We start from the raw sequence: 26,458 nt of genomic DNA, 5'->3' as shown, positions 1-26,458 counted from the left end.
ATATTGATACTAACTTTATTTTGCATGGAGGCAGTGTAATCTCAGTAATTTAACATTGGTGGGCTTTTTACACTTTGTATGAGCTGACAGTTCATGAGTTAGCTCCATTTCTATTTTAAGATACTATGGCAGCAATGAACTCGTAGAAAAGGCTTATTTTATTGGAATGAAATCTTATGTGATCATTTTTACTTGTCTTCCTCTTTTCCACTTTATTTCTACCTTAATGGCTCTTCGTTGTGGCAGCCCAACATTTTGATGGAAGAAACTTGGACATGGTCTTTCTGAAGTTAGTCAGTATTAGTTCTGAACAGAGCAGAGAGAACGTTGCTTTAGAGTGATTTCTGCACAACTCTCAGGCCCTGCTGCCTGGGGGATTGGGATAAATCTCTGGAGCTGAATGCTGGTCTATGTACTCTCACCATGGCAGTGCATTGTGCTACAATTAGACTGTTAGGATCTCCCTTATGGTTTGGTTTGGTTTTTTTGGACATTACTACTTTACAGTTTCATGTGTTCATGAACACAAAAGAGCCTGTAACAGTGTAACCTATAATGAATGCACTTCAGACCAAAATAACCCATATGCAGTACTCTATTTTCATGACTGAGGTGGAAAATAGCGTCTCTTGATATGAATAGCTGTACATGAGGGTTTTATGGGTCACCTGATTGAAAGGCTTACGGCTGTGTAAAGTAACAACTCTTTGGTGGTTTGATATTAGTGCTTTCATAGATGCAGTAAGTTTCCCTTATTTTGTTAAACTAGTTGGGCATCATGTAAGTTAGCAACAGAAAATTAGTCCAAAATTAGATCATCTAGTCCAGGGGTGGCCAACCTGAGCCTGAGAAGGAGCCAGAATTTACTAATGTACATTGCCAAAGAGCCACAGTAATATGACAGCAGCCCCCCATCAGCACCCCACCCCCAGCTCCAAGTGCCTCCCACCCACAGGCAGCCCCACCAATCAGTGCCTCCCCCTCCCTCCCCACACCACCTGATCAGCTGTTTCGTGGCATGCAGGAGCTTGTGGGGAGGGTACGGAGGAGCGAGGGCATGGGAAGGGGTGGAGTGGGGGCAGGGCCTGTGGCAGAGCCAGGGGTTGAGCAGTGAGCACCTCCCAGCACATTGGAAAGTTGGCGCCTGTAGCTCCAGCCTCGGAGTCGGTGCCTATACAGGGAGCCGCATATTAACTTCTGAGGAGCCGCATGTGGCTCCGGAGCCACAGGTTGGCCACCCTGATCGAGTCCAGGGGTTCTCAAACTGCAGGATTGTGACCCCTCATGAGGTCACCAGGTTATTGCTTGGGGGTCACAAGCTATCAGCCCCATACCTGGCAGGGTTCCAGCTGTCAGCCCTGCCATGCGTGAAGCTGACAGCCCCAGTTAAATTAAAATTACAGCCTTCCCCCCATTTTTAATTTATAAGGAGGCAACCCCTTTCATAGGCTTGCTGTGTGAAAGGGGTTGCCAGTACAAAAAGTTTGAGAACCACTGATCTAGTCCATCCACTGCCCATAGACAATTGTTCTCTGCAGTATTTTTATGGTGCTTCATCCAGTGTATTTTTAAGTGAACAACAGACTATATTTTGGGGACTAGGAGAACAGCTCTGTCATGCTACAAGTTAATTTGGCCATCAGAGTTTATTTGAATTGTGCATAAACCATGATGGTAATTTAACCCTGCCCGGGTACCCAGGTGTAATGCAAAAGAAAAGGAATATCAAAGTAGTCATTCTGTTGCATATTCAGTCTTAGTCTTTTCAATGTGCCAACTTCATTCCTAATAACATTGGGCCCAATTCTGACCATGTGTAAAGGTATGCAGTGGTGCAAGGGGCCTCTTACTCCCTTGCATGCAGGGGAAAACCACTTCCACACAGTACTACTCTCCCACCTGTGCAAGTGGGTAGGGAGTGGGCAGGGAGTTGACATCATTTCCTCCCCGACCATGTGGGCCAGCAAAGCTGAGCAGGTGCAGAAGAAGTAGTAATCTGTGCCAGGAGTAGGACTGACTCATACTGCTTCACCACCTAACCCCAGGGCAAGAATGAACCAGAGACCATGTTGTGACTCAGTGTGACAACATGGTCCCTGATCGTCTACCCGGACAACGTGACTATGTGCTTCCTCTTACTCAGGTCTTGTGATAAAATTACAGTCTAGCTATGTATCACTTTTTCTTTACTTTGTTGTTAGGAAAGAGGCTAAGACATGAATCATGTTTTGGTTTTTTGTTTTTTTTCTCTGACAGGTTGGAATGGGGGCCTAGAATAAGATAGGGAAGGAAGAGAGAAATATCTCAAATGTGTAAAGTTAGCTTGAGCTGTGGAAGTCTCCCCTGATCATGAGAGAAAGAAAGCGCTTGTATTATTCCATGCTTGCCTCTACCCGGCTTATGTCGGTGTCTCTCAATCAAAAGGGTAAGCAGGACAGGGGATTAAACTGTATGGAATGGAAACAGAAATAGAATATTTTGAAAGAGATGCAGAGCAGCAAAGGTTAGCCCGTCTCTCTTCACCTAAATTTGGAGGCTGGTCCCAGAACTCTGGATGTCACACATCTGAGGAACATATTTGTTTTCCAAGTTACCTGAAATTTTGATTAATAATGATGTAGACCTTCCAAGTTCACTTTCAAGGCACTATATTTTATTTTTTACCCTTCACCATTGATATAATTTTCTGTGGCTTATAATAAGAGGGAGAGAGAAGCTTTAAGGAAAGAGAAGAAATATGCTTGATAGAGCAAAAAATAGTATTGAATTATAATGTTTCTACCTGGCTTTCCATTGAGAACTCAGTATAAAATGTTCTTAAGTCTGAAATAAATCAGGTAGATCATGAATGGTGGAAATTTTTATCAGTTTGGTCTTTTTTCAAAAAACGCACAAAGGTTGTCATAAGAAAGGAAAGAAAACGCTTCATGTAAATCATTCTTGGAACATTCCCAAATAGCTGTTAACTGCTAGTTTCATTTCTATTAGTGCTGCAAATAATAAAGCCTCTTTTCTCCATTTAACAACAACCCCCCCCCCCAAAGTAAACAGTCTCCGCTTCCAATTCCACAATCTAGGGAAATACAAAGGAATCGGTGAATAAGTCAACTTGATCTTGCAAGAAATAGGTTCATCTTTGAAAACTTAATGTTTGTACTAAAGCCACATAAAAACACTAGGACTATATTGGGGTTGCATGACATTGTTAATGGCTGAACCATGTTATTCTATTTTACAATATTCTGTAAATATTTAGGAATTCAGGACAAAATGCATGACAGAGCTTGAAGATTTGATGGCCAAGATTAGAGAAAAATGGAAATCAAGAAAGGTACTATGTAAACACATCCTTCATTGGCACAGAAGGAAACAGAGAAGGCAGAATCAGAGTAACTACCAAGTGAAGTTAGTTGAACCAGTGAACTTTTGTTGATGAACTGAAGTTGAAACAGCTATAGGGTGGTTGTTTTTAAAAATAAAAACATCCCTAATGTCCTTACACTTCGAAGAAAAGATTGGCAAAGAGGAACTAACTGCCTACCCTTCCAAACCTCACTAGTAGGCTGTATCCTCCTCCTCCTTTGGGAACAGATTAGTGGCAGCTATGATTTCCTGTTGTCTACACCAATTAATATTCTGACCCACAAATGCCTATTAGTACCACACTGCGCACACAGCTCACCATGGTGCTCTGGTGAACTCAGACAATGAGGAAAGACTGAGGAAAATTATGAATGAAATTGATTGGGAGGTAAAATTGAGATTGAGACAGGAGAATTTGGACAAAAATTGGAAGTTCTGTAAGAAGTTTATTAGATCAAAAAGCCATGATTCCACAATCAAGAAAAAGGAGAGGACAACTTTGGCTAAAAGCCCACCCTGGTCAGTGGCAAAGTGAAAACAACAATTAGAAATATTTATTTTAACAAATGGAAAAAGGAGGAAACAAATAGGAAATAGCATAAATTAGAATTCATGATGAGGAAAATTGATAAGGGAAGCTAATAACAGGGAAAAATCCATAGCTGGCAGTAAGGACTGTAAGAAGGAGTTTAAGTACAATAGGGGCAAAAGAAATCCTAGCGATGGTATAGGCTCATTACTAGGTGGGGATGGTAAAATTGTTGATGCAGAAAAGGCAGGAAGTGTTCAATACATATTTCTGTTTTGTATTCAGAAAGAAGCTGTTTGATGTACGCCTATCACATGAGGCAGATGAAGTACTTTTCAGTCCATTCGTAACTAAGGAGGATGTTAAACAACATCTACTAGGGATAAACATTTTGAGTCAGCGGGCCCAGATAACTTGCACTCAGGAGTCTTAAAAGAGTTGGCTGAGGAGATTTCTGGGCTGCTGCTGTTAATTCTTAACAGAAGACTGGAAGAGAGCTAATGTTTTTCCAATATTCAAAAAGAGCAAGTGGGATGATCCAAGTAACTATAGACTGGTTTAGTGTGATCTCAATCACAGGGGAAAAGGTGATAATGGGTTCAATTGGTAAATAATTAAGTTATAGTACTATAATTGATGCTAGTCAACATGGTTTTATGGAAAATAGGTCACATCAAATAAACTTGATTTCATTCTTTGAGGCGATTACAAGTTAGGGATAACTGTGTGAAATTTAATGGCCTGCAATACACAAGAAGTCAGAATAGATGAGCTAATGGTCCCTTTTTGCCTTAAACTTTATGAATCTTTGAAAGGCTGGAATGCTGATGTAGGAAGCCCAGGGCTCTCCCAGTACCGTGTGCTGGACAATTATAGCTGCCTTGACCAGTTTTGGAATGCAAATAACTGAGATAGTGTGGCCCTGTCCCATTAAGGGCTTTATAGATCAGCATCAAACTGTGAAGTGAATCTGGAGTGAACAAGAGCCAGTGCAGATTGAATTTTTGTCTAGAGCCACATAGGGAGTTATAGTATTCTGGACTGGAGCTGATAAATGCATGGACTGCTGAGCAGATTCCATCATCTGAAAGGAATGGACAAAGGCTTCATGCTAGCCAGAGAAGGAAGGCAGCATTTTTGGTTACTGCCGCTGTTTGGATGTCCTGTGTTAGTCATGAATCTAGCTTGACTAAATGTTACAAAATGTTAGCTACCAGACTTCAGATGGTAAGGAAGTAGAATTTACTAGTTCCTTGAAGAGTTTCTCTCTTCTAATTAGTATTACTTCTGTTTGTTCAGGGGTCAATTTGAGCCAGCTGTTCTTTATCCAGGCTCTAATTTCCTACATATGCTAAACTATCTGGGTCACTTTGTGCTAAGTAAAAGAGCTGCATTTATGAAAGAAGACTGGCCTAGTAGATAGGGCACTTGAGACCAGGATTCAGTCCTTGGCTCAGCCATGGACTTTCTGTGTGAACTTGGACAATTCGCTTTTCTATCCTGTGCCTCAGTTCCACATCTGTAAAATGGAAATAATACTTTCCTGCTCCACCAGGGTATTGTGAAGATACAAATCCGTTAATGATTGTGAGGTCCTCAGATACCATGGTGATGAGGACTGTATAAATATCTAAATAGGTAGAGAGACATATTATCAAATCTATTGCTGTCATCATAGCTAATATTTATCTCATGATGTCCTCTAATACTAAACAAGAAGGGTGACAGAACTAAGGCTTATGAAACTATATGTCAGAGGTCTAAGGATGGAGTAACAGCTGCCTATCATCACTCTAGGTGATCATAAAGAAAGGAAAGAGCACAGTTAGCTAAGCACAATTTAAATCCACTCCTGCTAGGACATGTAGGTGAAGCAGCACCTCGTGGTGGATTGTGTCAAAAGCAACTTACATCAAAGAGCATCAACATTGTTTTGCTTCTGTTCAGTTCTCAGTTTTCTGAGCAAAGTAGGAGGGGGTTGTTAGGTCTGTGGAGAAAAAACATTCTTATTGGTTAACTTACTAATCAGAAAAGTTCCTTTAGATACGGTTTGGTGGATACTGTAAGTCAATGAGAAGAACAATTGAGGTCCTTTTGAAGTAGAGGGGAGCCAGTATTTCAAGGGAATATGGTCACTTCATCCTGCAGCTGCATCACAGCACTCAAGAATAATCTAGGTGTACCTACACTGTAGAAAACTGAACTGAGAGTTGGTTTTTAGATTATCACCTCATTTTCTTAATTTAGAAGGCCAAGTTTTAGGGCACTGGGGAAGAAGACAGAAGAGGAGAAAATTGGACTTGGTGAGTTGAGCAGGAAGGGTACTATGGGTTTGTAGTGTTTTAAGAGAAAATTCCTATGTCTGTTATAGAAAATGGGTTTTAAGAAAGAGAGGAGGCACAAAAATGTTCCTCCTAATATATTTGTTCTTAACATGTGCATAGGATAACTTTGTGTATCTGATGAGGTTTCAGCTGTGTGCCTTTGGGAATTGGTGTACAGCTGTGACATCATTTAAAAAAACCAAAAACCTTGGCCAATTAGAATATGACTGTGCCCACAGACAGTAAATTAAATAACTATAGTTTTTTAAAAACAAAAATACATTTTTGGGCTATCTTCCCATTTCTGTTTAGAAAAATAGTCTCATGAATATGATTCGGATAGGTTTCAGAGGGGTAGCCGTGTTAGTCTGTATCAGTAAAAACAACAAGGAGTCCTTGTGGCACCTTAGAGATTAACAAATTTATTTGGGCATAAACTTTCGTGAGATATAACCCACTTCATCGGATGCATGGAGTGGAAAATACAGTAAGCTGGTATAAATATACAGCGCATGAAAAGATGGGAGTTGCCTTTCCAAGTGTGTGTGTGAGGGGGGTCAGTGCTAACGAGGGCAATTCAATCAGGGTGGGTGTAGCCCATTCCCAACAGTTGACAAGAGGGGCTGAATATCAGCAGAGCGAAAATTACTTTTTGTAGTGCTAACGAGGCCAATTCAATCAAAATGGATGTGGTGGATAATAATTCCCCCTCTCCCCTCCAGAAATCTAAACCAGGCCAGTACCACTATACTCTGCTACTTGCTTTCAGTCCTGTTTATGCTGATACCCTAGTAATATGTAAAACTAGTATTTGTTATTCCTCCTTACTTGCTTTGACAATTTTTTATTGAATTAAACAATTTTGTTTGTTGTTTCTGTTTATTTTAAAACATATTTACAGCTGAAAGTTACAAGGAAACCCAGATGGTAAAGATTAAAGAAGAACCAATGGAAGTTGACATTCATGAGTCCCAGCCCTCAATTTCACCCAGCCAGACTGTTGGTTACAGCACTTTATTAGGGAGAGAGATTACTGAACACATACAAAAGGTACCAGAGGGCCGAGTGCTCCCGGAGAGAAACCTCTTCAGCCAGGATATATCAGTGAAGATGGCTTCAGAGCTCCTCTTCCAACTGTCAGGTAAAGACAGTAGATATAGCTGCCACAGTGCTATTTGAAAGTGGAATTTAAAGAACAAAAGAAGATAGCTAACGTTTTTCTGATTTTACACAAAGTTAAGTCTAGTATGGTATAGAAAATAATAGAAATGTGAAACTTTCTTCTACGCCTTACATTTGAAATTCAAAAGCTTCCCCATAGTATTGGCCAAGAATTCTTTAGCTATTTAAAATATGGTTTTGCGTGTTGTCAGTCAGGGCAGTTTCATAACATTTTAACTGTTTTGGAAAAGCCAGAGTTCAACTCCTGTGTCTTGAAAGCTAATTAAATAATTCCTGACAGCTGGTAGATACAGATCTGAAAATAAAGTAAAGGAGGGTTTCTGTGCACGACATCTATTGGAATAAGCACCTGATGGCTGCAGCATCAATAGTTCTTCTGGCTGCTTTACAGATTCCCACTCACAGAGGGGGCAAGCAGTGGAGAACACAGAAAGGTTATCATTGCCATAAATTGAACGAATGCAAGATTTGTGAATAGTGATGCTAAAATGTGAAGCAAGACAAATATTGGAATAGTTACAGTTTAAAATAAAAATGATTCTAATGTTTTTAGCTCATTCTAATTATTGGATAAAAGTTTTCCTGTATTGTGGTATAAAGCAGCAAGCATATAAAATAATTAAAAATCTGAAAAAATGGGTTACCCATGCTAATTTACATTATCTTTGTTCTTCTGCAGAAAAGGTGAGCAAAGAGCACAATCACACTAAAGATAACACCATCAGAACCACAACCAGGTAAGTAGCATCCATGTAGTGCTGCAGCATAAATTGCATGTTCATACTTTGCAGTTCATACTTTACATTGCAGTTCATACTTTAAAATGACACCATTTCACAATTGTAATATCATATTCTATATGTAAGACAGTTTTCTGTGCCCAGGGTAACATATGACTAAAAAAAGTAGGCCTATAAATCAGTGCATATTACGAAGCCATAAAATGAGACAAGATGGGACCCTGGCAAGGGAAACTCCATACCAGAGCTAGCTGTGGAAATGATTCTTCCTTTCCCTGACTAAATGTGCACATTTGCAGAAAAAATAATCTAGGAAATCAATTTCAAGTGCAAAACAAAATGCTATTTCAGTAAATTATAACTTAAAAGAATATCAGTTACAATTGGTGAGTGAGGAATTACCTGACAGTACAGTTTTTAACACCTTTTTTGTATTGGCCCATGTCTCGTGATTCATTTTCCTGACAAACTCAGACTTCTTTAATAACAGTTCAATTTTGTGATTTGGTCCCACTGAGATGGACCCTTGTAGTTTATTTCAGGTATGAATTTTAAAAGTCTATTCAGATTGTGAGAGGTAAAAGGTAATGAAATATTTGATGTAGACTAACTGTCAGGGTTAGGAAAATGGGGCAAAATTGGTAGAGTATTAAGACAACTAACATATGATTCAACCAGCCTATATGTTCTTAGAGGGCTGATGTACAGTATGTTGCATGAGAACAAGCCCATAAGGCGTTTATGTTTAAATGAGGAATGGTGACTTTTATGTCCCTAATATAAGGAGCTTCCTGATCTCTTCAGTAAATGGAGGCTGGGAAACCTTTTTAAAAACTGTATTGCCAAACCTCCTCTTCTAACTCTGCCATTCAGTTTGAATGAACGTTATACATTATGTACAATATATATCCAAAGGGGTATATGAATAGCACTTTTTTGTAAACCTTTGTATGCATTTAAGGAGTAAACAAAAGGGCACATTGAGTTAACAATGACCTTATTCTCTGGGAGCTGGTACCTAGCTTAACTTCAGGACTTTGTATTTTAATTATGCTTTATATTTAAGATAAGACTAGCTAGGATCTCAGTATGTCAAATGAATACTTTGCTCTGTGAGCCTAGAAATTCCAAATTCATGTTAGAAGCTAAACTGCATAAGGTATGCAGTGAAGTGTAGGTACCTAGAGAGAATTTGCTCACTTCAAAAAGTTTCACTTCTCTGGACATTTTCACATCTACTTTGAATCCATTATCCATAATGTTCTCATACCTGTGCTCAATTAGAGGGGAAATATGTTTGTAGGGTTTAATGGACAGGAACTTTTTACCATTCTTCAGCCAGCCTTGGAGTGTATTAACTCACAAATACTTGTACAACACTGAGTTGGGGTGGAGTAGGCCCAAAGGCCCCCTGTTGGAGGCCTCAGGGTTCTGCCACACCCATCCCAGGAAAGGAGCAGTGGAGAGGTCCTCCAAGCAGGCTAGAGTGGCTGCAGGCGAAGCAGCCAATCAGGGCCCAGGAGGACCATATGAAAGTTGCTGCACAGCAGTACAGGCAGTCCTCGGACTTACGACACAATTGGTTCCTGAATATTAAGTTGACAATGTCGTAACTCGGATTTTCCATAGGAACAATGTCGGATCAAGCGCCGTAAAGTCGAAACCGACATCATAAAGTTGAAACATGATAATTTATAAATGTCGTAAGTGCCGTTCGTTGTAAGTTTAACGTCGTAAAGTTGAGGACTGCCTGTAGTTATTTGCTGCTTGGAGCAGGAGAAGAAAGGACTACAGGCCTAGCTGCTTGGAAGAGCAGCAGGGCCCCATACAGTTCGCTAGCAGGGACTGTGGGAGCATTGAGGGAGCTCCTGGCTGGTTGCTAGGACTGAGCCTGGGGAGGGCTGCATGAAGATAGTGTCTCCAGGGAGGAAGCCCTGGGGATACAGCCGCATACCAGGGCTGGACTACTTAAAGACCAAAGCCCAGGGAGGGCTAGAGAGAGAGACACCACCAGAGGGGTACTGAGAGAGGCACCGGTGGGTGGACCGTATACACTGGAAGGGGTTTGTGCTGTTTAACATGCAGACAGTGACTCGGCCGAAGTGCTGAGTCACTGAAGACCAGCCTGAGAACCACCGAAAGGGGTCACCAGAACTAAAGAACACAGACACGCGCAACCAGAAGGGGGCACACGCGAGAAGTGGGTTCCAACCCCATTACAAACACCTAACACATTTTAGGCACTACTGTAATGTACCTAATAAAAATTTTAAAATGTCATTTAGTCACCACCAAGTAAGGACTAGTATGACCAAGTAAAGTGTTCTAGTGGTCCTGATTCTTATCAGTTGAGCTTATAATTAATACTCAGGACTGCCCAGTGTTACGCATCTTGCATGAAACATCTTTGGCAGCCCTGTCACATGTCATGCATTTAGCTGGGCTGCAGGAATGACCTGTAATTGCTGCTGCTGTTCACCACGGGCTGCTGTAGTGCCTGCTGAACAGGCAGCTTCTCTGCCTTCCTTTGCTGCTCCCCCTGCTGGATCTGAGCAGGGTAGGAGCAGCCAGGAAGAGGTGGTGATGGTGGCAGCAGCAGCAAGAGCAAGCAGAGGAGGCAGTGGCAGAGACAGAAGTTGAGGGGCCCATTACAGACTCCAAACTTCCTCAGCTTTCCTCCTGTCATCCTCCAGACACAACCATGCAGCTTCCCCGTCTCTGGCTACTCCCTTCCAGTAACATCCCCATATACTTCCACCCATCCTCAGCCAGCTTCTCTCACCATCCAGTCACAACCGACACCCACACTCAGTCCCGGTCAGTTTCTTTCAGACATCTACAGGCACCTTCCCTCAGCCTCTCCACCGCCACCTCTGCCAAAGCAAACTCCACCCACCAACACTTAGCTGCTCCTCAGACCTGCAGATAGCCTCCTGCACCCACCCATCCTAAACACCCTAGCATCTTCCAGACAACTTCCAGCACCCACCCATCTGCCTAGCACCCCAGACATCCTCAGCACATATGATGGCTGCCATCTTGACCAGTACATTCAGGATTAAACCAGTGGCCTCCAGAGCTTGAAACAAAGAGCCAGTCTTTATAGTTGGAAGCTATAACTGATTCATTCTTTGTGGATAAGGCAAAAGGGGAGCTCGCAATATTTTACCGACCAGTGGATTACTTTCTCTGGACAAAGTATAGCTCATCCTGGGCATCTGAGGCTCACAGCCCTTTGATTCCTATATGTGCCTCTGCTTATGTGATGGCCACCATCTTGGCCAGCACCCTGGAGGTTTAACAGAGGACCTACAGCAGGGGTTCTCAAACTGGGGATTGGGACCCCTCAGGGGGTCGCGAGCTGTCAGCCTCCATCCCAAGCTCCGCTTTGCCTCCAGCATTTGTAATGGTGTTAAATATATAAAAAAGTGTTTTTAATTTATTGGGGAGGGGTCACACTCAGAGGCTTGCTGTGTGAAAGGGGTCACCAGTACAACAGTTTGAGAACCACTGACCTACAGAGTTAAAAGCTCTGAGGTTGAGCTAAAGAGACAGGCTGACAGCTGTAACAGACTCAGATTGTCTAAGGCTTGGGCACAGAGGGGAACATGTAATGTACACTGTTTAGTGGGCTGCATGTGTACATGCCTCAGCTGTCAAGTTTTGTGCAGCTCCATGCCCTACTTCAGCAACTGCTTAGTGTTGACCATGCTTATGTTTATGGTTACATGCAAATTATTTGTAAATATTAGGGTTGTTAATTAATCACAATTAACTAATGCGATTAACTAAAAAAAATTAATTGTGATAAAAAAATTAATTGCAATTAATCGCAGCTCTAATCGCACTGTTAAACAATAGAATACCAATTAAAATTTATTAAATATTTTTGGATGTTTTTCTACATTTCCAAATATATTTATTTCAATTACAACACAGAATACAGAGTGTACAATTTATTTTTATTACAAATATTTGCACTGTAAAAATGATAAGCAAAAGAAATAGTATTTTTCAGTTCACCTCATACAAGTACTGTAGTGCAATGTTTTTATCATGAAAGTGCAACTTACAAATGTAGATTTTTTTGTTGTTGCATAACTGCACTCAAAAACAATGTACAGTAACTCCTCACTTTAACATTGTAATTATGTTCCTGAAAATTGCTAGTTTAAGCAAAATGATGTTAAGCAAATCCAATTTCCCCATAAAAATTAATGTAAATAAGGGGGGGTTAGGTTCCAGAGAAATTTTTTTTGCGAGACAGAGACATACACAGTGTGTGTGAAAGAGGGGGACGTGCATTGCCCCTTTACGCTGACCCCACTCGAAGTAAATTGCCTTTTTAAGTAGATCAGCAAGTTGAGACAGCAGCTGCTGCCAGCAAGCTCTGTCCGTCCTGAACCCTGTCGTGCCCCTCCCCCTGCTCTGTGGAGATGGGGTACAGGCAGGGCCAGCTTTAGGCTGATTCCCCCGATTCCCGTGAATTGGGCCCCGCAGTGTCCCGAAGAGGGGCCCCGCAAGGTAAGGCCCCAGAAGACAACTGCTGCTGAGGAAGGATCCTCCGCTGAAGTGCCGCTGGAAACAGCGGCAACCGATTGAGCAGCCGCCAAATGGCGGCAGCTCTTTCGAATTGGGCCCTGCACGTCCTAAAGCCGGCCCTGGGTACAAGAGCGGGGGGCAGGAGTGGGGAGAGGGGGACACCCTGACATTAGCACCCTTCTTTCCCCCGCCGCACAGCAAGCAGGAGGCTCCCAGGAGCAGCTCCAAGGCAGAGGGCAGGAGCAGCACATGGCAGTGGGGGGAGGGACAGCTGAACTGCCGTCAATTGATAATTGATAGCCTGCTGGGTGGCTGCTGCACAGGGAACTTAGGGGAGTTGATTGGGGGCCTGCCGGCCCCCCGGTTCCAAACCCCCACCGGCTAACTCCAATGGGCTGCTCTTTCTGCAAGCAGTGGACAAAGCAGGCAGCTGCCAAACAACATTATATGGGAGCATTGCATAACTTTAAACAAGCATGTTCTCTAATTGATCAACAACATAACAAAATAATGTTATCCAGGATGATGTTAAGTGAGGAGTTACTGTAAAACTTTAGAGCCTACAAGTCCACTCAGTCCTACTTCTTGTTCGGCCAATCGCTAAGACAAACAAGTTTGTTTACATTTATGGGAGATAATGCTGCCTGCTTCTTATTTACAGTGTCACCTGAAAGTGAGAACAGATGGTTCTCATGGCACTTTTGTAGCGGGCATTGCAAGGTATTTACATGCGAGATCTGCTAAACATTCGTATGCCCCTTCATGCTTTGGCCACCATTCCAGAGGACATGCTTCCATGCTGATGACGCTTGTTAAAAAATAATGCATTAATTAAATTTGTGACTGAATCTTTTGATGGAGAATTGTATGTCTCCTGTTCTGTTTTACCTGCATTCTGCCATATATTTCATGTTATAGCAGTCTCGGATGATGACCCAGCACATGTTGTTCATTTTAAGAACACTTTCACTGCAGTTTTGACAAAACACAAAGAAGGTACCAATGTGAGATTTCTAAAGATAGCTACAGCGCTCAACCCAAGATTTAAGAATCTGAAGTGCCTTCCAAAATCTGATCAGGACAGGGTGTGGAGCATGCTTTCAGAAGTCTTAAAAGAGCAACACTCCGATGTGGAAACTACAGAACCTGAACCACCAAAAAAGAAAATCAACCTTCTGCTGGTGGCATCTGACTCAGATGATGAAAGTGAACATGCGTTGGTCTGCACTGCTTTGGATCGTTATTGAGCAGAACCCATCATCAGCATGGACGCATGTCCTCTGGAATGGTGGTTGAAGCATGAAGGGACATATTAATCTTTAGCACATCTGGCACATAAATATCTTGCAACGCCGGCTACAGCAGTGCCATGAGAATTCCTGTTCTCACTTTCAGGTGACACTGAAGAAGTGGGCAGCATTATCTCCTGCAAATGTAAACACACTTGTTTGTCTGAGCAATTGGCTGAACAGGAAGTAGGACTGAGTGGACTTGTAGGCTCTAAAATTTTACATTGTTTTATATTTGAATGCAGTTTATTTTTGTACATAATTCTACTTTTGTAAGTTCAATTTCCATGATAAAGAGATTGCACTACTATAGTTGTATTAAGTGAATTGAAAAATACTATTTCTTTTATCGTTACAGTGCAAATATTTATAATAAAAATAAATATAAAGCGAGCACTGTACACTTTGTATTCTGTGTTGTAATTGAAATGAATATATTTGAAAATGTGGAAAAAATCCACAAATATTTATATAAATAGTATTCTAGTTATTGTTTAACAGCGCAATTAATCACAATTATATTTTTAATCGCTTGACAGCCTTAGTAAATATAAAAATTAGCTGATTAAATGTGATGTGGAGCAGCACAAAATTTGGCAACTATAAGTATTAGATTTCTTTGACTTCTGTCTGTATAATGTCCATGCAGTACAATAAGGAGAGTAAAGAGAGTGAATGGGGAAAGTAGAGAGAGGTTTACTAGATCAGTTTAACTGTAATTATCAGTGAGCTTCCCAATGGCAAATACTCTGTCATTGTGAATGCAAGCCTCTCACTCAGACCACATCAGTAGAAATCACATTGTCCTCTCTCTATAGGAGAAGATTATGACAGAAGATGTATGTCTGTGTCAGTCTTCAGATTGACAATTATTGTATTCAGACCAGCAGGATTAACTTGCTTGGGCATACTGCTGGCACATATGGTCTGAGTCTGGACTTCTCGCAGTGTAACACTTCATAAAACCCAGTACTTTGTTCCTTGGCCTGAAAAGGTTCCCAGTTGTTTACAGAAGCAATGTGTTTCTTTACAATTTCTATTTAATCAGTTTTTTTTAAGTTGGCCAAATCAACTCTGTGAAAATGTTTAGCTATCCCCAAACTTCCCCACCCCAAAGTATGATGGGTTTGTTCTGTACATAATTACTAATTACTTGTGATGGTACAATGCAGATGTGGTTAATCCTATTCTGGAAACAATCACTTCCTCCATCCTGCCTCATGATGCCTTTTAAAATACAGTTGTCCCTATCTATTATACATTCTCAATTTAGCAGATATCAGGTTTAAATGTAATTTTTATTTTGTTCTGGATGAAATCATATTTAACGTGCCGGGGAAAAGAATGGCTTTCCAACAATAGACTATTCTTTTATATTTTAATTTTGGTGTACTTCTTGGTATCTGTATTGTAGGCAAGTCTTGTTTCTGTTCATGTCTTTAGTTGAATGCAAAACAAAACTGCTCTATGACATATGTCAATCGATATCAAACCTAACTTCTTATTAACTGTTACGGTTAATAAAGAAAGTATACATTCAAAGTCAGATCAAAGTCAATTCAAAATAGTGTTTGTATTCTGCAGTCTTTGAGAAGGCACCATTTTGATCAGTTATAACAATTTTTTCCTGCTCCTACATTTGATTATTTTATAATACTGTCCAGGATAGGGAAGTATACAAGGAAAGCTAACTAAACTTTAGCTGAGTTGCAGAATACCACATCAAAAGAGAACCACACGGGGTATTTCATGACTTGTTTAGAACTCCATTCCTAATTATCTTAACTGCTTAAATAGTTAAATGCTCTTATTAAGAGATGTAATCAAAACAATCCCGCTCTTTCCTCCCCACCCACAAAAAAGTTCAGATTGGACAGAAGAGTACAAATTTAAAAAAAAATAAATCAATTCTTAGTTACTGATACATTGCTCGATGTTGGGTTGTCACTAAATTATCCTGAAGCATTTTAGAGAGACAGTTTTTGCTTTGATAGGAAATTTGATGTGGGGTGCCACTGAAGTTAGACCACTGTACGCAGCATCACATGCTGCATCTGTTTCAGTAGGAGTCTTGTATACCAAAAAAACTTACTTGAACATGAATTGTAAAAGTATTAGGATCAGGTGTCACACATGCTACTTTAGCTAGTCAGTATTTTGTTTACTAAAAGAAATCTTTTTCCCCCTCAGCCCTTTCTTTTCTGAAGATACATTTAGACAATCGCCATTCACTTCCAACTCAAAAGATCTCCTGCCCAATGAAACTGCTCTTCATGGAAGGATATCAGCACCAGGTATGGCCTTTTTTCTATTTTATTACTTTTAATTTGTTTAGCATAAAAAGACCTGTGCTATATTTACTAGATATTCTAGATATAGTGCTATCTGTACTATATTTATTCAGTGCATTAATCATCTATATCTCCCCTTAATAAAACTTAGTTTGCTGTGTAAAAACAAACAACTCAACCACCACAAAAATGAATATTTTTAAAAAGAAAAAACACACTAAGATAAGTTTCTTCATAATTGCCTGAGTACTTATGTTATTAGTCTTTAAATAACTGTCTCTTAAAAAAAAATCCAAAGCAAGAACCTAAAAAGGATGTACCTCAATATTATAAATTGAGTGTATTTCTTTTCACATCCTATGTTTAAGGGAAGTATAAAGCTGTCTGATAAGAAATAATTATTGCCCTCTGGCTTCCTCATTGGTGGCCAAGCCCACCCTTCCAACTTATAAAATACAGGAAAACTCCCTGTAATTTCCAAATATGCAGTTCATGTGCCTGAACGGCTCAGCTTTCCAATACAATTCTCTTACCCATATCATTCATTTAGGACCCTATCCTGAAAGGTGGTAAGCACCTCCTACAGCATGCTGAGTGTTGTCAATACCCATTAGGAGATAGGAACTCTCAGCATCTTTCAAGACGTGCTCAGAACTGCAGAAGACATAGCCTGTAGAGCCAACACTCTTGTACCATACCAGAAGCATCATTTCTCAGCATGAAATCTTGATTTATATTATCAGAATTATTGCAATTAAATTATGATTATTCTCAAGAGTCAGTGTTTTAACTGAGGTAATTGGAACTATAGTGTATGTTTTTGTATCAGATAAGTTTGAATAGTCAAAAAAAAGTTGTTATCCAGAGAGTGATTGCTTAGGAATCATTTTTAACTATGGGTTTGTCCCTTATTGTTACCATTTACATGTAGCATATAACTGCTACTTATTTAGTTATTTATATATAATATATTGGTTAGACAGTGCATATTGTTTACTGGTCATATTGTAAGGAGACCATATGTTGGATCAATATGTAATTTGTATGGATAAGTATGCATAAATACTAGTTTCCTTTTCATTGTCTACTTCATACTTTTGGAACAACTCTATCTTATGAGATTTTTCATCACTTTTCACAAGCGAATAATAACCCTTTGATAAGTGAGGTTTGGAACCGAAGTGTTAAAACAGTTTTACAGTAGCAATGTGGTGGTGATTTAAAAAAATAAAAATTGTAATTATATATAATGTATAATCTCAGAGAGCTGAGAATTCATTCTCTGTTAGTAGAAGGTCCTAGTCCTTCTCTGTTTCTTGTGGAAATTGTCAAATCTACCCTCAGGACCTTCCTTTTAAACAAAACCTGTTTTAAGCAGCCACTCAAGAAATGGACAAATTCACTGATTAAATAAGGTGTTCTAATGACAGATCAGAATTGTTCTCAGTATTTCGGGAATACTTTAGGTTGGTCTCTTAAGATAGGATGTTGCCTAATAAGAGTTGTGTCCAGTACGTCAGAGGTTCTCTACCTTTTTCTCTCTGAGCCCACCCCCCACCCCATGCTACAAAACTCCAGGACTCACCTGCACCACAACAACTGTTTTTCTGCATATAAGAGGCCAGGCCAGCATTAGAGGGTATCAAGCAGGACAGTTGCTCAGGGCCCTATGCCACAGAATGCCCTGTAAAGCTAAGCTGCTCAGACTTTGGCTTCATCCCCACACGGCGGGGCTCAGGCTTGGGCTTTCTGCCCTGGGCTCCATTGAGTCTAACTCCATGCCTGCTTGGTGAACCCCCTGAAACCTGCTCACAGCCCTCCAGAGGGCCCTGGATCCCCAGTTGAGAACTGCTGCTGTATGTGTTTCAGTGTGTTTTCAAAAAGCTTTGGATAAAGTCCCTCTGAAAATAGATCTAAGAAGGCTTGCTACTATAGAGTGAGGAATAGAGTCATTTCATGGAGTAGAAGCTGATCAAGAGATAGGGTACAAGAAGTAAAAAGGCTAATTAGTATGGAAAGAGATGCTGTAGTAAAAAGATGTACTTACAAACAAGGCTGTGCCGTATATTAATGAGTTGGAAGAGTAACTGGATAATGAAACTTGCTGAGAACACAACATTATTTAGGTTAGTCAAGACTCAGAAGGATTGTGAGAAAATCCAGAAGGATCTAAGAAAACTCGGCAATTAGGCAATGTGAGTGCAGTATAATTTATTACAGGTAAGTAAAATACACATGGAAGGAACTGTTTAAACCTTTATATCCAAGTCTGTGCAGAAGACAGTTTTCTTGAAGATTGGTCTGAGTCTGTGGAATGAACTCCCACAGACCATCTACAAGAATTAAGGTCCAGGTTGTGTCAGGTGTGAAAACAACTGGACCCTCTCAGATTGGATCAGCTCTCCTCCACCTGCCTGTGGGGGTCAGTGGAGCAGCAGCTGGGTACCCTGCACCTGCTTGCTGTTACCACCTTGCTATGCTCTACGTTGTGAAGTGAGTGTGCCAAGGAGTTGCAGCGCCTCTTATTCTGCAGTGCACAGGAGACAGCAGTGCACTGAGGTGTAACTTACTGCCTATATCGCTTTTTTTAGGGCAGTAGCACAAGCCTCACTAGCCTAAGGGTATGTCTACACTACCTGCCGAATCGGCGGGGATCGATTTATCGCGTCTATTCTAGACACGATAAATCAACCCCAAGTGCTCTCCCGTCGACTCCTGTACTCCAGCGCTACGAGAGGTGCAGGCAGAGTTGACGGGGGAGCGCCAGCAGTCCACTCACCGTGGTGAAGACACCACGGTAAGTTGATCTAAGTACGTCGACTTCAGCTATGTTATTCACGTAGCTGAAGTTGCGTAATTTAGATCAATCCTCCCCTCCCCATGTAGATCAGGGCTAAGTTTCTTGACCTGGGCTGGGATGCTCACTCCAAAATGCTGTGTAGACATACACTTCGTTGGCAGCAGCAGGGTCCATGTGAATACTTAGTTGTGGCAGGCTAACGTTGGGTAGGTTTACACCCAAGCTTTCCACAAACTAAATGATCATGTAGGCAAGCCCTAAGAATTAATAGTGAAATGAATTAACATCAGAGAAGAAAGACCAGCAGCCACATCACATGAAAGAAGAGCTATGGCTGGGCAACCAAGGAAATAAGACTGAAATTGCAATAACTCCCTGAACTGCAACCCAGTCAACATGCTAATAATTTGTGAGGAGTCGTCATTTTGAGGGGACAATGTAGTATCCTTAGGAAGTAATACCTAAACTAAATAATCTTTGAGAAGGCCCCACACCAAAGGTTCTTGAGCAAAATAAGCAGTCATGGGATAATAGGGAAGGTCCTCTTGTGAATTAGTAACTGGTTTAAAGATAGGAAACAAAGGGTATGAATAAATGGTCAATTTTCACAATGGAAAGAGGTAAAAAGTGGGGTCCCTCAAGGATCTTTACTGGGACCTGTGCTGTTCATTATATTAATAAATTATCTGGAAAGGGGAGTGAATAGTGAGATGGCAAAATTTGCAGGCAATACAAAATTACTCAAGATAGTTAAGTCCAAAACTGACTGCAAAAAGTTACAAAGGGATCTCTCAATACTGGGTGATTGGGCAATGAAATAGAGATAAAATTCAGTGTTGATAAGTGTAAAGTGTAATGCTCAGTGGGAAAAAATAATCCCAACTGAACATTTATATATATAAAATGCTGGGGTCTAAATTAGCTGTTACCACTCAAGAAAGAGATCTTGGAGTCATCATGGATAGTTCTCTGAAAACATCTACTCAGTGTGCAGCAGAAGTCAAAAAAGCTAACCATGTTGGGAACTGTAAGGAAAGAGATAGATAATAAGACAGAAAATATTATAATGTCAATATACAAATCCGTGGTACACGCACACCTTGAATACCACATCTCAAAAAAGGTATATTAAAGTTGGAAAAGGTACAGAGAAGGGCAACAAAAATGATTAGTATGGCATGGAACAAATTCTATATAAGAAAAGATTAAAAAGACTGGTTCAGCTCAGAAAAGAGATGACTAAAGGGAGATATGATGGAGGTCTATAAAATTATGAATGGTGTGGGGAAAGTGAATAGTGAAGTGTTATTTACCCCATCACATACCACAAGGGTCAACCAATGAAACTAATAGTCACCATGTTTAAAACAAACATAAGGAAATATTTCCCCACCCAACATACAGTCAACCCATGGAACTTGTTGTCAGGAGTGTTGTGAAGGCCAAACGTTATAACTGGGTTAAAAAAAGGAATTAGATAAGTTCATGGAGAATAGATCTATCAGTGCCTATTAACCAGGATGGTCAGGGATGCAACCTCCTGTTCTGGGCATCCAGAAGCCAGGACTGAACAACAGGGGATGGATTACTTGATGATTGCCCTGTTCTGTTTATTCCCGTGACATATCTGACACTGGCCACTGTTGGAAGACAGGATACTGGCTGAGGTGGATAATTGGTCTGACCCAGTATGGCTATTCTTATATTCTAATGTTTGATACATTTGGGGGACTTTTTTTCTTCCCCTTTTCCCTTTGTTTATTGAACATTCTGATGTAATTTCCCATCTCTTCCTGTGGTGTTGGTATCAGCCAAATAAAATCATTTTTGATAAAGAAAATAATGACCTGTCATCAGCAACTGTTCTGTGTACATTGAGAACTTTATTGTTAAGAGCTATCAATCCAATATCACACACAATTTTCACAAAAATTAGTACTAGTCACACACAAAATAAATTTTAAGAAAACCAAAAAACCACTCTGTGCATTGCACAGAATCACTGTAAAGAGACTCCGCTTTTCACATTGCAGTTCATTGAACCTATCTGAGAGAGAATCTCATTTTATTTAACAATAAACAGAGAATTGTAAACAGATTCTATTGTACTTGATTTGGAAATGAGAAGAGTAATAGGTGGGAGGAAGATGAAACTCGGTTCTCAATTAAACTCTTCCATGTCACTGAGTCTTGATATTTGTATAACTGTGAAAGATGCAGACATTCATAGATTCCAGGATCAGAAGGGACCATGGTGATCATCTATAACACAAGCCTTTGAACTTCCCTAAATTATTCATAGAGTGTATCTTTTAGAAATACGTCCAATTTTTATTTTAAAATGGTCCATGATGGAGACTCCACTACAACTCTTGGTAAATTATTCCAGTAGATAATTGCTCTCGGTGTCCAAAAAAAAAAAAAGAAATTAATAAAAAAATAAATATATGGATGCTTTATTTCCAGCCTGAATTTGTCTAGCTTCAACTTCGTCATTGGATAATGTTTTACATTTCTCTGCTAGATTAAAGAACTCACTATTAAATATTTGCTCCCCATGAAGATACTTGGACTGTAAGCAAGTCATGTCACCTCATCGTTGTTAAACTAAATAAAATGAGCTCTTTGTGTTTGTCACTGTAAAGCATATTTTCTAACCCTTTAAACATTCTTGTGGCTCTTCTGTGAACCCTCTCCAAAATATCAACATTCTTCTTGAATTGTGGGCACTAGAACTGAACAGAGGATTCTAGCAGAGGTCGCACAAGTGCCAAATACAGAGGTAAAATAATCTCGCTACTACTCTCAAGATTCCCTTTTTTATGCATTGTTTGGCCACAGCATTATATTGGGAGTTCATGTTTAGATCATTATCTACCACAGTCCACAAATCTTTTACAGAGTCACTGCTTCCCCTAAAACAGAGCCCCCATTCTGTAAGTATGGCCTATGTTCTTTGTTCCTAGATATGTACGTTTACATTTAGCTGTATTAAAACATATATTGTTAATTTGGGCCCTGTTTACCAAGCAATCCAGATTTCCCTGAATCATTATCGCTCTGTCCTCTTCATTATTTACTACTCCCACAATTTTTGTGTCATTTGCAGATTTTATCAGTGATGATTCTATTTATTTTACATAGCACAGGGCCAAGAACAGTTCCCTCTGAGACCCCACTAGAAACATATCCATTTGATGAGGAGTCACCATTGCAGTTACATTTGGAGACCCATCAGTTAGCCAGATTTTAATCCATGTAATGTGTGTGCCATGTTAATTTTATTTTTCTAGTTTTTTAAATCAAAATGTCATGTGGCACAGAGTCAAATGCCATACAGAAGTCTAGTAACACTAATGCCTTTATCAAGCAAACTTGTAATCTCAGCCAAAAAAAAAAAAATCAAGTTAGCTTGACAGGAACTATTTTCCATAACCTCATGTTGATATGCATTAATTACATTGTTCTCCTTTAGCTGTTTATTAATTGAGTCATTGAGCCTCGTATCAGCCTCTTCATTATTTTGCCTGGGATTGATGTCAGGCTAACAGGCATATAATTACCCAGGTCATCTCATTTACCCATTTTGAAAATTAGCACAACATTAGCTTTCTTTCAGTCTTCTGGAACTTCCCCAGTGCTCCAGGACTTATTAAAAATCAACATTAACAGTCCAGCAAGCTCCTCAGCCAGTTCTTTTAAAACTATTATCTGGAGCTGCTGATGTTAAAATGTCTAGCTTTAGCAGCTTCTGTTTAACATCCTCCAGAGATTCTAGTGAAATGGAAAGAGTTTTATCATCATATGAGAAGACTGTCATATTCCTCCCCTCCCCCATACAGAATAGAAAAATGTATTGAACACTTCTGCCTTTTCTGCAATATTATTGATAATTCTACCATTTCCATCTAGTATTGGACCAAGAACATTATCAGGATTCTTTCTGTTCTTAAAGTATTTTAAAAATTCCTCCTTACTGTCCTCGGTTCTGCTGACCATAAATTTTTTCCTTGTGTCTTTTTGCTTTCCTTGTCAGTTTTCTACAATTACCAACTTTCGGTTTATATTCATTACTATCAATTTCCCCTTCCTTCCATTTGGTAAATATTATTTTTCTATTTGGTATAGCTGCCTTCACTTAGTTTTTTAACCCATATGGCCTTCTTCCTTGATTGTGGCTTTTGGGGTATCTAATAAGGTGTTCTTCAATGATTCCCAATTATCATTCACATTTTTCTGATTAAATTCTTCCTCCCAACTGATTTGACTCCTAATTGTTTTCACTTTTGTGAAATTGGTACTATTAAAGCACCAGGTGTGGGTGTGTGTATATACGTGTGGGTGGGTGTGTGTATATTCAGCTTGTACACTATAAATGTGATCAAGTCATGATCACGTGTACCTAAGCTACCATTAATTTTCAGTTCTGTGATCGGTTCCTCTCTGTTAAAACGAAGTCTAATAAAGAATTCCCCTGTGTTGATTGCTACACTTTGAGTTAGGAAATTGCATCTATAGCCTTTAGAAATTCCAAGGATGTTATAGTACTGGTAGACCTCCATATGTCACTTGATTACACCAATTTTTTTCCCCTACACCTTATAGTTAAGTGCATAAAGATGCTGTTATCCTTTTCCTTAGTGTGCTATGGTGATCTGTAACATAAACCAACTAATACCCCATTTTGAGTCTTAGTGGTTAGGACATTGATCCATAAGCATTCAAGATCATTTTCTTCTGAGTTATCAGTGACTTTGGAACAGGTAATGCCATTTTTGACAGAGCTCTATTCCCTTTCCCCTTTTGCCCACTCGATCCTTCCTAAATAGGTTATAACCATTGATTTTAACATTCCAGTAGTGTGAACTGTCCCACCACATTTCAGTAATATCAGCTCGATTGAATTTATTCTCATAAATGAGCAATTCCAATTCCTCTGTTTGTTCCCCAGACTCCTAGCATTAGTGTATAGGCAATTCAAGAATTTCTTCTCTTCGTGTCCTTTGGTTCCTTGATTAATTTTGTTTTCAAAATCTCAGTTTTGTGTGGAGTGTTCAGATCTTTTCTCTTTTTTACCTTACCCTTTGCTATTAGTCATGGTGGCTGCAACAGTTCTGATTCACCATGGCTCTGCAGCTGACCTCCTTCCTGTGCATTCACCTACAGCCATTTCTGGACCTACTGTCAAAGAATGGAGACAAAACCAACCATCCCCACCTGGCAGCCTGGTTTTTGCCTGAGCAAGAGACTTAAGAGAAATCATGCTCACAGGAGGTCCAATACACCTCTACCCTATATAATGCTGTCCTTGGGAGACAACAAATCTTATTGCATTATAGGTGAAACCGCATTATATCGAACTTGCTTTGATCCACCAGAGTGCACAGCCCCGCCCACCTGGAGCACTGCTTTACCGCGTTATATTCAAATTCGTGTTATATCGGGTCGCGTTATATCGGGATAGAGGTGTACATCCTTCTCAATAGCAGGAAACTCTACAAGAAAGTTTTATGTTGCCAAATGGAATAGGTTCTCCATCTGACAAAAGCATTATTGTTTCCTAAGGAGTCCCGGATTCCTCTTACCTTGTACTGTCTCCTCTCCTTGAAGTCATTGGGCCTACCCATCAGTTCATTATAGGTACGTTAGCAGCTATTAGTGCATTTCATCCTCTAGTGGAGAACTGCTGTTTTCTCCCCCACCTCTGCCCCACAGTAAAGTTCTAAAAAGGCACTGTCAGGACGTTCCTGTCAGTATCAAGACCTATTCCTGCTTGAGATCTGAACCTTGTACTGCCAGCACTTATGAAGCTGCCATTTGAACACTTAGCCTCCTGCTTCCTCTTGCACTTAGCTGTTAGGAAGGCCACCTTCACTGATATCACCTTGGCCAGAAGAGTAGGTGAGCTCAGGGCCCTTAGGGCGGATCCACCTTATATGATCTTCCACAGACATAAAGTATTTCTGAATGTTGCATTCCAAATTTATCCACAAAGTTCCTTCTGACTTTCACTTGAACCAGACAGTTCACCTAGCGGTAACCTCATAATACTAGAGAGGACAGGAAACACTACTCCCTGGAGGTACACAGGGCTCTGGCCTAATCTGGGGCTTCATTCACACATTTATTGGGAACTATGCTTTGGTTCAAGACTCAGTTGGGGATACATTTGGTTCAGCACTCCTGAAAACTGATACAGAAGACATCCTTGCACTCACGTCCTCAGTGAACACTGCTTGGGAGTCACCCATAGTGAAATACCCTTAGGGACCAGCACTCATAAGAGAAAGGAAGGTTATTTACACTACAGTAACTGGAGTTCTTCAAGATGTGTGGTCTCTATGGGTATTCGTGTCCTGTCCTCCTTCCCCTCTGCTCAGATCCTCTCAGATTTGCAGTAGAGTGAGAACTGGAGAGTCAGTCTGTGGCGCCCTTTATGCCCTCAGTTGAGAGCACAACAACATGAAGGGCACAGGCACAAATCAATGGATACTGCTATTGGAAACATTTCCAGTCCCAGATGCAGAGAGCACATATGCACCCACAGCAAATACCCATAGGGACCACATCTCAAAGAACTCCAATTACTATGAGGTAAGTAATATTCCTTTCTTCGAGTGCTGATCCCTATGGATATTCCCTATGAAAGCAGGTGCAAGGCCATGTTCTGCACCACAGTGTCAGGGATGCCTAGAGATTTCTGCAGGTCTCTCTTTATTTTTTCTATACATCCAAATAGGTAAAATAAAATATATCGACCTAATCAATCAGACGTAACAGACCTCTGTGACAAGCCCAGGATTTGCAGGAAATTGCCTATGGCAGAGTGGTCAATCAGTTTAAGTTATAATGGCTCGATTCCTTATCACCTTTATATGCAGTTTGATTTTTCATAAACAGAAAACTAATTTAAGTTCTCTTATGTGGTATGCTTTCTCTACATTGCTGCCCTTAGAAGAGAGAGGATTTGTCAGCTAGTCTTGTTACTCTCTGGTAGCAGGAGACAGATGACTCATTACAGCTTGTAGAAAGCTGTTCTTGGAAAGCCAGTTCACTTGGAATGCTGTAGGAGTGGGCACATTTGGCATATTTCTTCCTAGAGACACAGATTTAGCAGCATTTGTTCAACTTAATTTAGCACTGAACTATGTTTCAGTGGTTCTGGCTTTAGCACATTGCATCACATTTTTCTTTATCGCATCATATCTTTAAATTCCCATTATCACGTGCCTAACTGCAGCATAGACACTTACGTTGCTGGACACGCATTCTCCAACTGCCTGGATAGACAGCTTGAATTGCATATAGTGAGCAAATGGAATGGTATTCCAGATCCCTGGCTCCCTTTCTGGGGCTATAACCAGCTGGGATGCCTGTGATTCTAACTTATTCTGTTAT

General features: G+C 40.3%; 1 protein-coding gene across 3 annotated transcripts in view; it reads left to right on the top strand.

Moving 5' to 3' along the window:
* The window catches only part of ZNF827 (zinc finger protein 827), a 127,473-nt gene that overhangs the window by 70,734 nt on the left and 30,281 nt on the right, over nt 1-26,458 (top strand). For all 3 annotated transcript variants that reach the window (XM_039540924.1, XM_039540922.1, XM_039540923.1), the window contains 3 exons: nt 7,118-7,357; nt 8,078-8,135; nt 16,160-16,263. In XM_039540924.1, coding sequence (XP_039396858.1) covers nt 7,118-7,357; nt 8,078-8,135; nt 16,160-16,263 — 402 coding nt within the window. The remainder of the gene's footprint in view (nt 1-7,117; nt 7,358-8,077; nt 8,136-16,159; nt 16,264-26,458) is intronic.

The sequence above is a fragment of the Mauremys reevesii genome, linkage group 5, assembly GCF_016161935.1.
Source record: "Mauremys reevesii isolate NIE-2019 linkage group 5, ASM1616193v1, whole genome shotgun sequence".
Lineage (NCBI taxonomy): Eukaryota > Metazoa > Chordata > Testudines > Geoemydidae > Mauremys > Mauremys reevesii.
The sequence above is the reverse complement of the archived record's forward strand: the minus strand, read 5'-3'. Positions and strand labels throughout refer to the sequence as shown.